Source organism: Miscanthus floridulus, chromosome 3 (genome assembly GCF_019320115.1).
Source record: "Miscanthus floridulus cultivar M001 chromosome 3, ASM1932011v1, whole genome shotgun sequence".
NCBI classification, from domain to species: domain Eukaryota; kingdom Viridiplantae; phylum Streptophyta; class Magnoliopsida; order Poales; family Poaceae; genus Miscanthus; species Miscanthus floridulus.
This window is the reverse complement of record NC_089582.1, coordinates 132,645,926-132,661,556: the sequence shown is the minus strand read 5'-3', so window position 1 is coordinate 132,661,556 and position 15,631 is coordinate 132,645,926. Positions and strand designations below refer to the sequence as shown.

Below are 15,631 nucleotides of genomic sequence, written 5' to 3'. Positions count from 1 at the left end.
GAAATTAAACTACCCCGTCTGAGCTTGCTCATGGAATACTTGCAACATAAAGCATTTGTTGCAACATACATCCGAAATAGATAAAATATTTACAACATACGCTTGCAACACATGTGTATGGCCACTGCAACATATGCAACATCCAGATAAAACACTTGCAACATACATTTAAAATATACACTTGCAACATAGGCAACATATGCAGCATCCAGATAAAACACTTGCAACATATGTTTGAAACAGCTGAAACATTTGAAATATACACTTGCAACATATGTATATAGTCATTACAACATATGCAACAGAACTATTTTTGCAATATTCAAATGAAACATATGGAATATATACATATGAAACATATGGTTGCAATATGTGCTCGTCTACTTGCTGCCCCCCCCAACAGAGGCTTGTTGACTCGGAGCTCGACGCCGCCCATGGTCGACAAGTGGATGGATCGCAACCGCGACGAGAGGTGCGAGTCGCGAGCGGGGGTGCACAGCGTTAGGCGTGGGGGCAGACGGATCGGTCCCGTCCGGAAAGGACGGACGCCCTGAGGGTATCATTATCGATCCGAAAAAGGATATGCATAACCTAGTCTTGGATACTACTCAGCGAGTAGTAATTAAAAGGAAAATTTACTAGTGTCCTTATATACATTGATCATTGACTGACCTTATTTTATTTATCTTATTGTTACTAAATGAAAATGTTCCAAATGAAACCTTCACATTAGTCCTCACAAGACACATTAGAAAAAAATTAAATTCCACAAATTCTCGCAAATACCAAAATATCTAGTATTTAATTTGGTAGTAGTAGACTTTAATCATCATCACCAATAACAACCATTAGATCTTTTTTTTTGTTTTATAAAAGATTACCCATCGGAAATATGATTTAATAGTCCTCTAAATATGAAATTAAATTACCACGTCTATTATTACGATGAATAATAATAATAATAATAATAATAATAATAATAATAATAATAATAATAATAATAATAATAATAATAATAATAATAATAATAATAATAATAATAATAATAATAATAATAATAATAATAATAATAATAATAATAATAATAATATAATAATAATAATAATAATAATATAATATAATAATAATAATAATAATAATAATATATAGATAGAGATAGAGATAGAGACATAGATAGAGATATGTGGATATAGATAGATGAATGGATGGATATATTTTATATTAAAGATACGAGTGGTTTTCATGCTATTGTTCCTCTAGGAAATACGTATAGTGTTCTGTCCAAACGTGCTCTGCGTACTTTTTTTTATATTATATGGTACTGACGTCCACAAACACGCATGTATATTCAACCTCTATGAATATATGCACCCAAACCGTATCACTATGAGTACCGCTGAAAAATTGAGTCAAGCCTGTTCCACGACAAGGTAAGAGCCCATTAGTTGAGCTATGCTTAGTCCATATGTTTTGTTATCTCTTCTCCACAATGCAACACATATTCTCGACAATGTTCAATGTAAATGTCATACGTCCATTTTTTTAACATCCCAATACGTATATTCACTAATGTATATATCCGCCGCCATCTTAACGCTAACTTCGGGCTGTTTGGATGAGAAATAATTAATTTTTAGGCAGTAATGGCTAGAGCTACTAATTGTTAGCTGGTTAAAATTAACTAATGGTTATTTGATACATGAACATGAGCTAATATATGGTAGGATTCACACGGACACAGGTTAGATAAGCAAAATCGCTTGACTTTCATGTAAGAACGAAAATCATAGCATTTACTATTTTCTTTTATTTATTATATACTCATCAACCTAAGGCATACATGCGAGAGTCGCCTTGCCATGCGGCATGAGCACACATAATCTATCAGAGGCCTGATGACCGGAGTGTTGCATCAGCTCTCTCTCTCTTGCATGGCTTAGTGCAGAAGCACTGCTTGAACGGCGGCCGTCCGTTGCAGAAGCCTCCGGTGTAGCTCTCTGACTGTTTGACGCAGGCGGCGTTACAATCCGTATCCTGAATGCACCTCCCTTTGTATTCGTGGCTTCGCGACTTGCAAATAGGAGTAGGAGTAGGAGTATGCGCCTCCGCAGCTACATGCTCAACCAAATAATCAATCAATCGCGAGTCAGGATATTTGGATGGATAAAATCATCGAACACAAGTGCTGCCTATACTCATGTTCAATTTCGCTCTTTTTTTGCAGGGATTGGATGAATTTACTGACCAAAGGTGAGGAGGAGCAAGACCAAGACAGTTGCTGCTGCGACCTGGGCCTTCATGACTGAAATTAGGCTGAGATTTGCTTTGTCGAGTGAGGAGGAAAGGAAGGGCGCAGGTGTCCATTTATACTACTGCGATGACGCCTTTTGTCTTGGTTTTCGATACTTGCATATTAAGTAAAGAGATTTATTTATGTGGGTTTATTACATGCTTATCTTTTTTAATAAATTGCATATATCTTTATAGATCATAGTGATATAGATCTATAGTACAACGTGGACACACTCACCTACGGATATGCACACTCAACTTTACATTCAAATTTTGTCATTATCAGCATGGCAGTCCGAAGAAAGGTATGAAGTTGTCCATCATACTGGGTTGTTGTGTCATGGCACAAAAAGTCAGAGAAGACAAGTTTGCGTGTTGTGGGCTGTGATTGGCTGAATGTTCTTGCGTAGGGGTGAGCAACGGTCAAGACTAATGCCATTCCAATTGTGACATCGGTCTAGTTTGATTTGGCCTATGTGTATATTAACGTGAGATTGTAGGGTGTTTAGTCTCATCTTGATTGTTTACAGAACATATAAGTCTTCTAGAATCCACCAGCAACTCAATGTTAACCCTTTTATATGAAGGAAGAATGAAAGTGTAAGTATGTTGGTGGTGAAAGGACCAAATAACCAAAAAAGGGATCGAAGTGAACTGGCTCTAAAAAAATTTAAAGCAACAAACTTTAACCTATGCAAAACAAACCCCCAAAGTTTCTTAGCTCTTAAGTTCTTCTGCAAAGCAATAAATTAGATAGTCTTTAGGGCCAACAAGCTAACGATATCCTCAGCAAAGTTTCACACTAAGATAAGATTAAAGTCTTGAAGAACAATAATGAAACATATGCTAATTTGAAGTCCTTCATTGAGCCATCTAGGTGTTGACAAACACCAAGAGTAACTAATCTTCAAGATTTTCCTCAAGAAAACCCAAGCAAGAACACTGATAGCACTCTGCGCTAACACTCCGATCTCACTTAGTTTAGGTGGCTCTCCAAATGCTTCACAAAACTCTCTCTAAGTGTTGGGCACAATAGGTGAAAGTGCATCGAGCCGTTTAGTGGATTTTGGTGGATTGAATGACAACACAATTAAAGGTCTAACAAGTTTGCTAAGTGTTGAACAGGAAATTGAGTATATTACATACACTTGAAGAAATAAATGGTTGTATAACAACAAGTGTATCTAAGGTTCAACAAGAAGACAAACTTGATGGTATTCCGCATTGTATTGAAATGACAAGTCAAATTACATTGTTGTGATTGAGGATCATGGAAGCAATCTAGTTCAAGCAGAAGACAACAATGCAAATAAAATTGATGAAATTGCTTCCATGTTGTGGGATATCATGGCATCATGTGAAAGCAAGCATATTTGGTAAATGGCATACGAGACATAAGTTGATTGGCTTTTGATTAAGTATCGAAGAATATGTCAAGAATGCATAAATGAAGAAATGACAAGCAAAGATCAAATGACAAAGGAGACAGTATATATTGGATACAATATGGTCTTAATGTTGATTTGCTTGTATGGATGACAAAGACTTGGAAAGTCACTATGCATTGATATTGATCGAGCTAGAAGTATGAAGAATGAATATCAACAATAATGGCATAGCAAGCCAAGATGAAAATAAGAATGAGACATGAGTGATTGCATATGGATTGGTCTCATATAGAAAGCTTGCTAAAGGAAGTCAAGTATGTTGATAGTGAAGTGTGTCAAGCCAAAATGAAGAGGATACAAGTGATTGGCTTGATTATATTGATGTTGATCAAGATATGTTATCAAAAGAGATGGATTTTCAATGAATGCTTAATGTTGGTTCAAGATATGGTGTGATTCAAGGATAGCTCGATAGGGTGAAAATAGCAAGGAAAGGGCTTCAAGGGACTAAGCAAAGGTGAAGGGCAAGCGACAGCTTGATGACCAAGATACCATGGCTAGGGTGAATAAGAAAGTACTTGCATTGAGTCGAGGTACTAATCGAGCTATGAGGAGTCATATTATGTGGAGGATTAAATCATTTTTGGGTCATAAGTGGAGATGACTTAAAGCCATGAATGGAACTCTCATGTGTTGAAATAGTTCAAGTCACAAGCTCAAGGTTGATTTGCTCAAAGGATTGAGACAAAGATAGTTGCAACTCTTATGAAGAGACATTGAGAAAAAATGGCGTATGAAGACATTAAAGACTCAAGTGGTTGAAGTAGACTTATTCTCTTGATCTTGAGTATATGTATGTCATACTATCAATGGGGATGCAACACAAATAGTTAGACAAGTCTAAAGTGCTCCAATTAATCGAAGCCCGAGTGCTAACATAAGAGAAACAATTGCATAACACTTGCTCTTGTTGATCTTGGGCTTGTTCTTGGTTAGGTTGGATAGCCTTTGGAACAAGGGCATGAGCAATGTATAGAACCGTCCCTGCTCCTATACTGTGATGTCCCCGTTTGGCTTATCCCATATTCGGCTTATTCGGCTTGGCCTGATGAGTGGTTTCTATCAACAATTCAGCCGAAACAGTATTTTTTAGCCAGGTTCAGCAAGATTCAGGACCAGCAAACAGGGCCCTATTACCTGGCTCTATAAGTGGGGGCCCACAACCATTAAAAAATACATAATTCTCAACCCACCTCTTCCCCGTCTCCCAACCTCTCGTCTCCTGTTCCGGTTGTTATCCTCGCAAACCCACCACACCGCAATCGACAATCTTTGCCTCCTTGCTCCTCTCGCATGGCTCTTCAGCGCCTTCTCACAGCTCGCCTCCTCCCTCCTCCAGCGACTGGGCGACCCCAATCCGCTTCCTCCTCGCGTGGTTGCGCCCCCCCTCTCTGGATCTAACGGAGCCGTCACCGCTGCCCTGGTGTATGCTGCCCGGAGCCTGCAGCTCGCCGCCGCCCCTCCTCCTGCAGGTGCCGCTGGTGTGCGTAGAAGGGGAGGGCGAAGTCCTCGAGCCCCCCGAAGCTCCTCCAACTTCCTCTCGGCGGCGGGAGCAGCAACGACAAGAGACGGTGAGAGAGAGTGCATGATTTTTTATTTCTCGGAGCCGGGTTCGATAGATGGGAGCAGCTCCTTCGTCGAGTCGACCTCACAGTGTGAAGGAGCAGGTCCGATCCTTGCATTAAATGTATCGGAGCGGCGTCGAACTACACATGGAGTTCAGAGTAAATGGAGTTCAGAGTAAAAAGTTACGGCGTCCATTGAGCATGCCTCTTGGTTCACCTCGGGTGCCAACAGTGGGGTCCCTTGGCGGCGGTGGCCGGTGGTGGGGATTCTGCACCCAAGTGGAGGTGGCCGGTGGTAAAGAACTGGAGATGGTGAGTGTCAATGTCAATTTCACTCAATACAGAGGGGTCAGGCTTTGTATTGGGATAGGTCCCTTCCAGATGTAGTCAAATATGAAGGAAATAGGTCTCCAATGCCAAATCCTAATTCTACGCACATCCAAACAGCAACGTTCAGGAAACCAGATGACATATCTAGTTTTCATACATACTGGAAGAAAAACACTGCAACTTTCATGCGGGCATGTTCAGCTAGTATGATTCGTATAATCTTATAAAAAAAACAGAACATAGTTTGGTATGCACCACGGGGAACTAGAAGGTTTTTATACTATGGACCCTAAACATGATGGTGTATGACGAATCAATAAAATGGTGTCTAGTAATAAACTAATCGAACAAAGGAACTTCTTGTTTTTTGAATATCGTTCATTGGAATTGGATCGCAAAATCAGCCTAATGGCTACAAGTGTCGTCATTCCCGACCGTGTTATTAGTAACAGATGAAATACCAATGGTGAATGGTGACACATGAACGCTTCCTCGCTTAACAAATGAAGCAAAGCATACGATAGACAAACAACAGCTGCTGCCTTTTTTTTTCCACCAGTTGCGACAGATATTAACATTATCTTAACAAGCCATACTTTAGTTTCTAGAAATCTGGAAAGAGAACCGATGGACAATGGCTGCTTTGCCTTCAATCCAACGGACTATACTTGTTCTGTGGGCAAATGTTGAGCCCAAAAGTGAAATTGATGAAATGGGAAAAGGAAAGGAAAAGTTACAAATTACAAAGGTTTAGAGTACACACGAAGCTTTACACTCTTGACGTTCCTCCATGTTCCCTCTCAACATGCTCCACAAGCAACACAGGATCTCGGAACCCCTTGCTGCATTTTGGGCAAACATCAATCGTCGTCACTCGGCCACGACTTGGTTGTGAGTTCATCTGGTGCGATTTCTCAACATGTTCAATTAAGGCCCCCACGGTGGAAAATCTTGCTGGGCAGTGAACACATTGCTCCACAAGGTCACCACTGCTGCTACTGCTGCTATTTGGGGACATCCCAAACTTAGCCTTCTGGAAAGCTTGGCTAGTCACAGTGCTCAGCTTCTGCATTCCAGCTTCGGCTGACGATTTGAAATTCGTTGCTGCATTCACAAGACTGGAGCTCCACCATGAAGAACCATTGTTGTTACTGCTATTTGAGCGTGTCTCTGCTTTCTGACTCCTCCTTAGCATGCTTACAAAGGGAAAGCCAGAATCCACTTTTCTTGGTCCTGGGCACTTATGATCAGGCCCAAATCTATGCTTTAGGCAGTGTTCTTTGGTGCAATCTTTGCATCTGATGGTGTTGGAAAATGTCAGTGTCTCTCTGCACCCAGGAACAGGGCATTTCTTTTTCTTCGTCACTTTTTGGTAATTTGATGGATCACAATCAGTGTTAACATGAGTATCCCAGGTGATATTTGGGTCTTCACTTGGATTGAGGCGAACACCTTTAGCACAGAGTGGGCAGATGAGGACAGTGACATCTTTCATATTTGCATTTGGGCATTGGTGTGATGTATAACTTCGGTGATGAAGGCAAAAGACCTATACAATGTCCAACAGCCACATTAGTATTTTGGCTGACAGTATTTACTGAGGATAACTATACATACTAGATATGGACAGTAAGCTTTCAGGCAATAAATAAGTTGCCCTTTAAATGAACTCAGTTTGACCAAATTTATATACTACCTTTTTTCTAAACAAATATGTAAAAATGGCCTCAGGAAATGTCCTTCCATATAATTGTTAACTATGAACGTCCCATTATTGCTAGAGATCTCTTATTGCTATTGCAGTAAAAAAACATCAAAAGGATTAAATAAATTCTGCAAAAAAAAAGGTAAAAGCCCAAAATTCTCTATCTGCTCCATTTAAACCCTGTGACCAAGAGGACATGGTGCTGGTAAATGACGTTGTCAATTGAGAGTTCCAGCAGATAAATAGGGATTAAGTCGAGAAACAATACATCATCTAGGAACTGCAAGTTGCAATGTCAAATACAGAAACTAAGCATCTAACAGGGGAAAACCAACTAAGTCAACTTTAACTTTAAGACATCGCGTGTGAGGATTCCAGGCATGTGACCGGCATAATGTGTTAAATGGTAATTGTGTGAAACAAGTGGATGTTGGTATCCTTAGCATTCCATGCATTTAGTTATCAATTGTCATCAATATCATTCACATTTTGCGTATAGTGGCTGTCATCGACTAGGACAATTTTTTCCTCTACCCTGTTTCCCGATTTTATCAGTGTCCAATATTGGCTTGTAACTGAAGCAACAAATTCTTCCAATAAGAAACGACGCTTTATGTTTGCAGTTAGCAACAAGTCATTGGCATCTACATATATAGATAATATTTTCCTGGTACCTATTATAGTGTGAAGCATTAAGCTGTTGGAGGTACAGAGTGTTTTTACTCAGCCAGGGATGACACACCCAGGCGACTGCTCTTTCATATATAGGAGATAAGTAGCACATTGATTACATTGATGGCTCATTAGAGCATTAACTAAACAGCTAACTGCCTGGGTACTTGCACAGTCACTTGTGCTGCCCAAGGCCTTAATAGCAGAAACATAATTAAGCACAGATAACTAAGTGATAACTGGGAGCAGGACTTAACTTCTACAGTTCTCCCCCTAAGACCTGCTTCCCCCATCCTTGATCTTCATGATCCCAATCTTGCTTCTCATGTCTTCAAACTTGGCCTTGCCTAAGGCCTTAGTCAGAATGTCTGCCAGTTGATCATTTGTGGCGACGAACTCAGTCTTGATGCTGCCTTCTTCAACACAATCTCTGATGAAGTGTTGTTTGATTCTGATATGCTTGCTTCTGTCATGAAAGACAGGGTTCTTTGCAAGTGCTATTGCTGATTTGTTATCCACTCGCAGCTCTACTACTTCCACTTTCTTTCCCAACAATTCAGCAAGTAACCTGGACAGCCATAGAGCTTGTGTTGCAGCAGTAGTCATGGCAACATACTCTGCTTCACAGCTAGATAAGGCAACCACTCTTTGTTTAATGGACTGCCAACTGACCAGATTGTTGCCTAGGAAGAATAGACAACCTGTAGTGCTCTTGCTTGAGTCAATATCTCCAGCCAAGTCTGAGTCACAGTAGCCAATGAATCTGGCTTCACTGGATGCCTTGGTGAAGTGCAGGCCATACTCCAGACGGCCTGCCACATACCGAAGGATACGCTTCACTGCCTGCTGATGCTCTATGGTGGGCCTCTCCAGAAATCTACTCACAAACCCGACTGCAAATGCCAAGTCAGGTCGAGTATGAACCAAATATCGCAGGCTTCCAACCAGCTGCCTGTACTGTGTTGGATCAACTTCCTTGGCTGTACTCTTCTTGCTCAATCTTAGCCTTTCCTCCATAGGAGTGGCTGCTGGGTTGCAGTCCACCATACCACCCAATTCCAGTATCCTTTTGGCATAGTGAGTCTGTCTAAGGGTGATGCCATCGGTGCTCTGCTGTACTTCAATGCCCAGATAGAAGCTTAAGAGCCCGATGGTCGCTCATCTCAAATGTTGCTTTCATTTCAGCCTTGAAGCTTTCAACATCCTGCTCTTTGGCCCCTGTGATGATCAAATCATCCACATACACACCGACAAGCAACAGAGAGTTTCCAGAACCTCGCCTATAGATTGCAGCTTCATGGTTGCTTTGTCTGAAACCTTTCTTCTTCAATGTTGAATCAAGCTTTGCATTCCATGCTCTTGGTGCTTGCCGTAGGCCATACAGAGCTTTGCGCAAGCGATACACCTTGTCTTCTTGTCCAGCAACAGCAAAGCCAGGCAGCTGATGCACATATACCTCCTCGTTGAGGTCTCCATTCAGAAATGCGGACTTGACGTCCATCTGATGAACAGACCAGCCCTCCTGTGCCGCCAGAGCCAACAAGACTCGAACGGATTCCATGCGTGCGACAGGGGCGAAAGCATCATCATAATCCACGCCTTCTTGCTGGACAAAGCCACGAGCGACAAGTCTGGCTTTGTGTTTGATAACATTACCGTGTTCGTCCTTCTTCAATTTGAACACCCACTTCAGGGTGATTGGACGGTGACCAGCAGGAGGCTTCACAAGCTCCCAGGTCTTGTTTCTCTCTACTGATCGCAGCTCTTCTTTCATTGCTGCGCACCACGCTGGATCTCTCTTGGCTTCAGTATGCGAAGTTGGTTCGCCAGAGTGCGTTAGATGCAGCTCTGCGAACAGGCGAGTTGCAGGTGGCGGTGTGGGCTGCTGGCCAATGATATTGCTGACAGTTCTGTAGCGAAGTGGTTCATCCTCGTGATAAGCATCCAGTCGATCATCATCATCCTCCAGAGGCGTGGCATGCTCAATCTGAGGACTTGGTGGCGGTGGTGACACTTCCAGTGCCGCTGGAGCAGAATTAGCTTGAGGATGAGTTGATGCGGAGCCCTCTGCTCCTTCAACTCCAATTGGGCTGTTTGGTGCGGGTGTTCTTGGTGAATCCGGGAGCAGAGGCGACGACGGCGGCGCTGGTTCGCTCACCTCCTCTGACCAGATATACTCAACTGTGAATTCACTGCTGTTCACAGCTGATGGCCCAGATTCCGGCGAGGACCAATCCCAGCCATGTTCTTCATCAAATACAACATCACGGCTGATCCTGACACGCCCGCTCACAGGCTCAAACACCCTATATGCCTTAGCTCCTTCTGCATAACCAATAAACACGCCGGCCTCGCCGCGGTCATCAAGTTTGCGCAGCTGACTGAGCTTCCTTGTGTATGCCACACACCCAAACACTTTCATGTGTCCCAGAGTTGGTGAACGTCCATGCCAGGCCTCATATGGGGTGATCCCCTTCAACGCACGTGTCGGTGATCGGTTCAGTATGTGGACTGCTGTCATCACAGCCTCCCCCCAAAACCGAGCTGGCAGGCCCCTCTGCTTAAGCAGTGCCCTTGCCATGGCCACTACTGACTGATTGCGCCGTTCAACTACCCCATTCTGCTGAGGTGAGTGGGGAGCACTGAAGTGCCTCTTAATGCCTTGTTCTGCGCAGTAGGTAGCGAAATCAGCAACTGTGAATTCTCCTCCATTATCGGTGCGAAGCACCCTGATTTTCTGACCACTCTCCGCCTCTGCGCTCAGTTTGATGCGCTTGATGGCTTCTGCTGCTGCATCCTTGCTTGGTATGAGCGCTGCCCACATGAAACGGCTAGCGTCATCGACGAGCAGCAGGAAATATCGATTCCCTCCAGGTGTTGCAGGTGTCACTGGTCCGCAAAGATCGCCGTGCACCAGCTCAAGGGGCTGTTTGGCACGGTACTGTGTTGCAGCTGGGAACGGGCGCCTTCTCATTTTGGTGGTGACACAGGTGTCACACACCTGCTCCACATGGTCAATAACCGGGACACCGCGCGCCATCTCCTCCTTCCCAAGTCTGCGGAGTGCATCAAAATTCAAATGCCCCATCCTCTCATGCCACTGCCACGCTACATCTCCTCTGCATGCTGCAAGACAAAGTGGCTGGGCTGCATGAAGTTGGAGTGTGTACAATCTGTTAGCCCCTCTCTTCACCTTGGCAATCAAACGGCCAGTGTGTTCCCAGATACGTAACACGTCGTGATATATCTCCACTTTGGAGCCAGTCTCGTCAAGCTGACCCAGACTGATAATGGAATTCTTCAGGGCTGGTATATAGTACACACCCTGCAGCACCCTATGCTCACCAGTTCTTCCTTCGAAAGCAATCGAACCGATGCCTTTGATGTCAACCTTGGACGCATCTCCAAATCGGACCGTGCCTCGCACGTCCGTGTTCAAGTCAGAAAAGAGCTCACGCCGTCCAGTCATATGGTGTGTAGCTCCTGAATCAAGGTACCACACATCTGCCTTTTCTTCATCGTCATTGGCACCAAGGAAGGCGCGGGCTTTTGGTTCTTCCAGATTCACCTCTTGAGCAGCATAGGTGTATGCCGGCGCGCACTTATCAAGATCAACGAGCCCATGCGCCAGAAACAGAGCCCCATCATCCTCGCATTCTGCATACTGCACACGGCCATTGTGGCCGCCGTCACCGCCGCCTGCGCCCCCTCGGCAACCAGCGTGCTGGCCTTGATTGCCACCGCGGCCGCTGCCACGACGGCCTCTGCCCCGTCCGCCGCCGCGGTCACCGCCACCATCACGGTCACCATCTCTGTCTCGGCGTGGATGAGGGCAGTCCCTTACCCAGTGGCCCTCCTGGCCACAATTGTGGCAGGTATCGCCACAGCGTCCACCATCGCGGCCGCCGCCACGGCCCTTTCCTCGCCAGCCGCCGCGACCGCGGCCACCACCGCCGCCTTGGTCGCCGCCGCGCTGATTCTTTGAACTAGAGCCAGCAGAATCATCCCCGCCGCCCTTCTTCTCCTTCTTCCAGCGTGCGCGCCATTGCTCCTCAGTATACATGAGCTTGCCGCCGACGGTGATTGGCTCGGTAGGCGCTTGCTCTTCACGGTCATCAACAGCCTTGAGCCTCCCAGTGGCTTCCTCAAGCGTGAGCATGTCAAAGTCCAGAAACTGCTCAATAGCAACCACAATCTGCGCATACTTCGACGGTACTGTACGCAGATACTTCTCCACCACACGCCTCTCATCGATGTCCTGATCACCATGAAGGACAAGCTGTCGATGCAGAGTTGAGAGGCGGAAGGCAAGATCTTCGACGCTCTCTCCTGGCTTGACACTCATGTTCTCCCAGTCGCGGCGGAGGCGTTGCAGCGTCGCGCGGCGGACCCTGTCCACGCCGATGCGCGCAGCAGCTATGGCGTCCCACGCCTCCTTCGCCGTCCGCTTGTCGATGAGCGGAATCCCCATCTCCTTGGGAACCGCTGCGACAATCGCCTCCATAGCCCGCCGGTCGTCGCGGAACGAGACCCGCTCTCCTTCAACTGCGTCCCACAGATCGCGGGCCTGCATTCGCAGTTTCATCTCTTGGCTCCATTCGTGGTAGTTCGTCTTGGACAGCATCGGCCAGTTCGTGCCGCTGCCCGAGTCCCTGTATACGACCCTGTCGTACACAGGCGACTCCCGACGCCCGCCACCGCGGCCACGCCTGCGGACTGGCGGAGATGGAGACCTCCGGCGCGGGCTCTTGACCTCCTCCTCTCCTTCTTCATACTCCAGCTCCTCTTCTTCCTTCTCTGCTGCAATCTCCTCCCTCAGCACCCGCGCGGTCCTTGCCGCCTCCTCTGCAGCCGCCGCCGCCTGCCGCGCCGCCTGGACCGCCTGCGCAGCTGCCTCCTCTGCAGCTTTCAAGCGCGCAGCCCGGCCAGAGGAGTCCTCCGCATCGCTGACGCCCTTGGCAGCCTTCCTTCGGCGCTCAGAAGATGTCGAGGCCATGGATGAGAAAGCAGGGAAGGGGGCTCGAGTAGAAGATGAGAGAGAGGTGTCTAACCTAGGCTCTGGTACCAATTGTTGGAGGTACAGAGTGTTTTTACTCAGCCAGGGATGACACACCCAGGCGACTGCTCTTTCATATATAGGAGATAAGTAGCACATTGATTACATTGATGGCTCATTAGAGCATTAACTAAACAGCTAACTGCCTGGGTACTTGCACAGTCACTTGTGCTGCCCAAGGCCTTAATAGCAGAAACATAATTAAGCACAGATAACTAAGTGATAACTGGGAGCAGGACTTAACTTCTACATAAGCAGCGTGCCTCAGGCTATTATCCGAATTGTAGAGCTGGTATTCTTTCAGACTAAAAAAAATACTACAGCTTTCATGAAGGCTTTATAATTGAGGCTTTTACTTGTGTGCCATTATAAAAGTTGGTAATTACCCACAAGCCATTAAAAAAGTTGAGTTTCACAGGTGCCACTGCTCGGAACTCTTTTGCCCTCCATGCCACTTCTGTCAGATTTGGCTCTAACGGTGTCAAACTGCGGGTGTGAAAAGTCGAAAATACCCTCAGGTCTAAATATGCAATTAATTTTTTTAGCATCTTAATGATCTCAAATGAAAAAACTCAAAACTAGAAAGTTGTAGATCTCGTCGAGATCTACAATATTTTTATAAAAATTATCTTCATTTGATTGCGTACAAAAATGTGATTTTTCTAAGACATTAATAATATCAAATCATAATTTTTTGTATAGAATTTAAATGAAGATAATTTTTATACAAAAATTGTAGATATTGTCGAGATCTACAACTTTCTAGTTTTGAGTTTTTTCATTTGAGGTCATTAAGATGCCCAAAAAAATTAATTGCATATTCAGACCTGAGGGTATTTTGGACTTTTCACAACCGCGGTTTGACACCGTTAGAGCCAAATCTGACGGAAGTGACGTGGAGGGCAAAAGAGTTCACAGCAGTGGCACCTATGAGAACTCAACTTTTTTAATGGCTTGTAGATAATTACCAACTTTTATAATGGCACACAGGTAAAAGCCTCTTTATAATTTGGACCCAAAACACGATAGTGTGTGAATCAGTAAACATTTTAATAGGTTCATAATAAACTATATGATCTTATTTCTTGAACATCTGGAACTGGATCCAAGAATCAGCCAAGTGGTTAAAGGTTTCCATACCAAAAATGTTGACATTAGATGAAAATATGAAATACCAATGGTGAAGGGTGACACAAGAACTCTACCTCAATAACAAATGGAGCACAGCAAAAGCTGAACCCAAAGATGCATAGAGGATCACTGTTTTGTTCATGGTTAGATACAACAATTCAATCTCACCAAAGCAGTGAAAAAGACCGCCATAAGTGTTGCCCGGTCACTAGCACGAGTGGTTAATGTTCCCTTTTCCCTCTCTCCCTCTCCTACGGTTCGTGCCTACTGCCGCCTAGGAGTACATCATTATCCAAAACCTAAAGCTAGTGAATGTTTGCCCCACAAGCTACTACAACTCCTCCCAAGATCTGTCTCGCGATACAGCGTCCACTATATTTCCATCAAAAAAAAATTTCTCCAGTCCTTGAGTTCCATGATCTACAGAAGATCAATTCTACAGCGCAACACAAATTTGGTTGCACCAGCCAACAGTCCGATTCGGAGTAAAGTAGACGAGCATCGCCACATCCAAGCACCAAAAGCAACGGGAGAGAGGTTGCAGGAAACGTACATGGTCGCAGCGGTCGCAGGTGAAGGGGAGGAAGTCGATCTGGTTGCAGTCGCCGACGCTGCAGTGCTTCCCCAAGTCGGGGAACTCCGGCGTGCCCATCCCGCCGAACCGCGCCGCACGCCCCGCCCCGCTCCGGGAGAACCGAGGAGGCGAGGACCGCCTCGGCGTCGCCGCGAGCGCGAGTCGTTGCCGCCACCGCCGCAGCGGCAGGGAAGGAAGGCAGTTGGAAAAGGGAGGGGCTCGGTCGTCAAACGGACGGGGCACGAAATCGAATAAACGTAACGCTTTGACGGGGGGTTGTTTTCTTTAAAAGGCCCTCGGGTTTATTGAGAGTTCGGGTCGAGGCCCTCGAGTGTTTGTGGGCCCGGGGTTAGTTGTAATTTGTAAACAGCTACAGCCTTTTTCTCGGAGCAGGTGAGACCGTGAGAGTCTGAGCCGATGAGACGGCGAAAGACGGTATCGGTATCGCCGTATCGGCGAGACTTTTGGACGTGAACACTACGGCAGGTGACTGACTAGCCACTTGGTGTAGTCCGTACTGGGAGTGTTACAATTTTGGCTGCAATTGCCAATAGGTTCTTTGGCCAACTATCATGTGGTTGTAGTGCTAGCATTTCCAAGAAAACTAGGGATACTAGCTTACAGCGTGTGAGTTTCTTCACGCGAAGAAAACCTACACGTACGTGACATGGTCAGTGGCGGAGCCAGGAATTATGTTCAGGGGGGCCGGCCGTCAAGAATTATACTTAGGGGGGCCAGCCAAAAGAGCTAACATGTAAAAACTAAGTGCAACTTAACTCATTAGGTTCCTTGTGACAAGTAAAGTTGTGTTTTGTATGATTATATTATCTAGAAGATATTAATAGGTATATATGACAA

General features: G+C 45.2%; 1 protein-coding gene across 1 annotated transcript; it reads right to left on the bottom strand.

Annotated features, from left to right (window-relative positions):
- Positions 1 to 6,156: 6,156 nt before the first annotated feature.
- On the bottom strand, positions 6,157 to 14,996 carry LOC136542483 (zinc finger AN1 and C2H2 domain-containing stress-associated protein 16-like). The gene is made up of 2 exons (XM_066534949.1): positions 14,753 to 14,996; positions 6,157 to 7,184 (listed from the first exon to the last, which is right to left on the bottom strand). The coding sequence occupies exons 1-2, from the start codon at positions 14,849 to 14,851 to the stop codon at positions 6,405 to 6,407; spliced, it is 879 nt and encodes a 292-aa protein (XP_066391046.1). The 5' UTR covers positions 14,852 to 14,996; the 3' UTR covers positions 6,157 to 6,404.
- Between the last annotated feature and the right edge of the window lie 635 nt (positions 14,997 to 15,631).

Bases quoted from the DNA above. Each gene is read 5' to 3' on its own strand.
- LOC136542483 (XM_066534949.1), bottom strand. From the start codon at position 14,851: ATGGGCACGCCGGAGTTCCCCGACTTGGGGAAGCACTGCAGCGTCGGC. The intron at 7,185-14,752 runs GTACGTTTCCTG...GACATTGTATAG, and splicing joins CCTGCGACCGCTGCGACCAT to GTCTTTTGCCTTCATCACCG.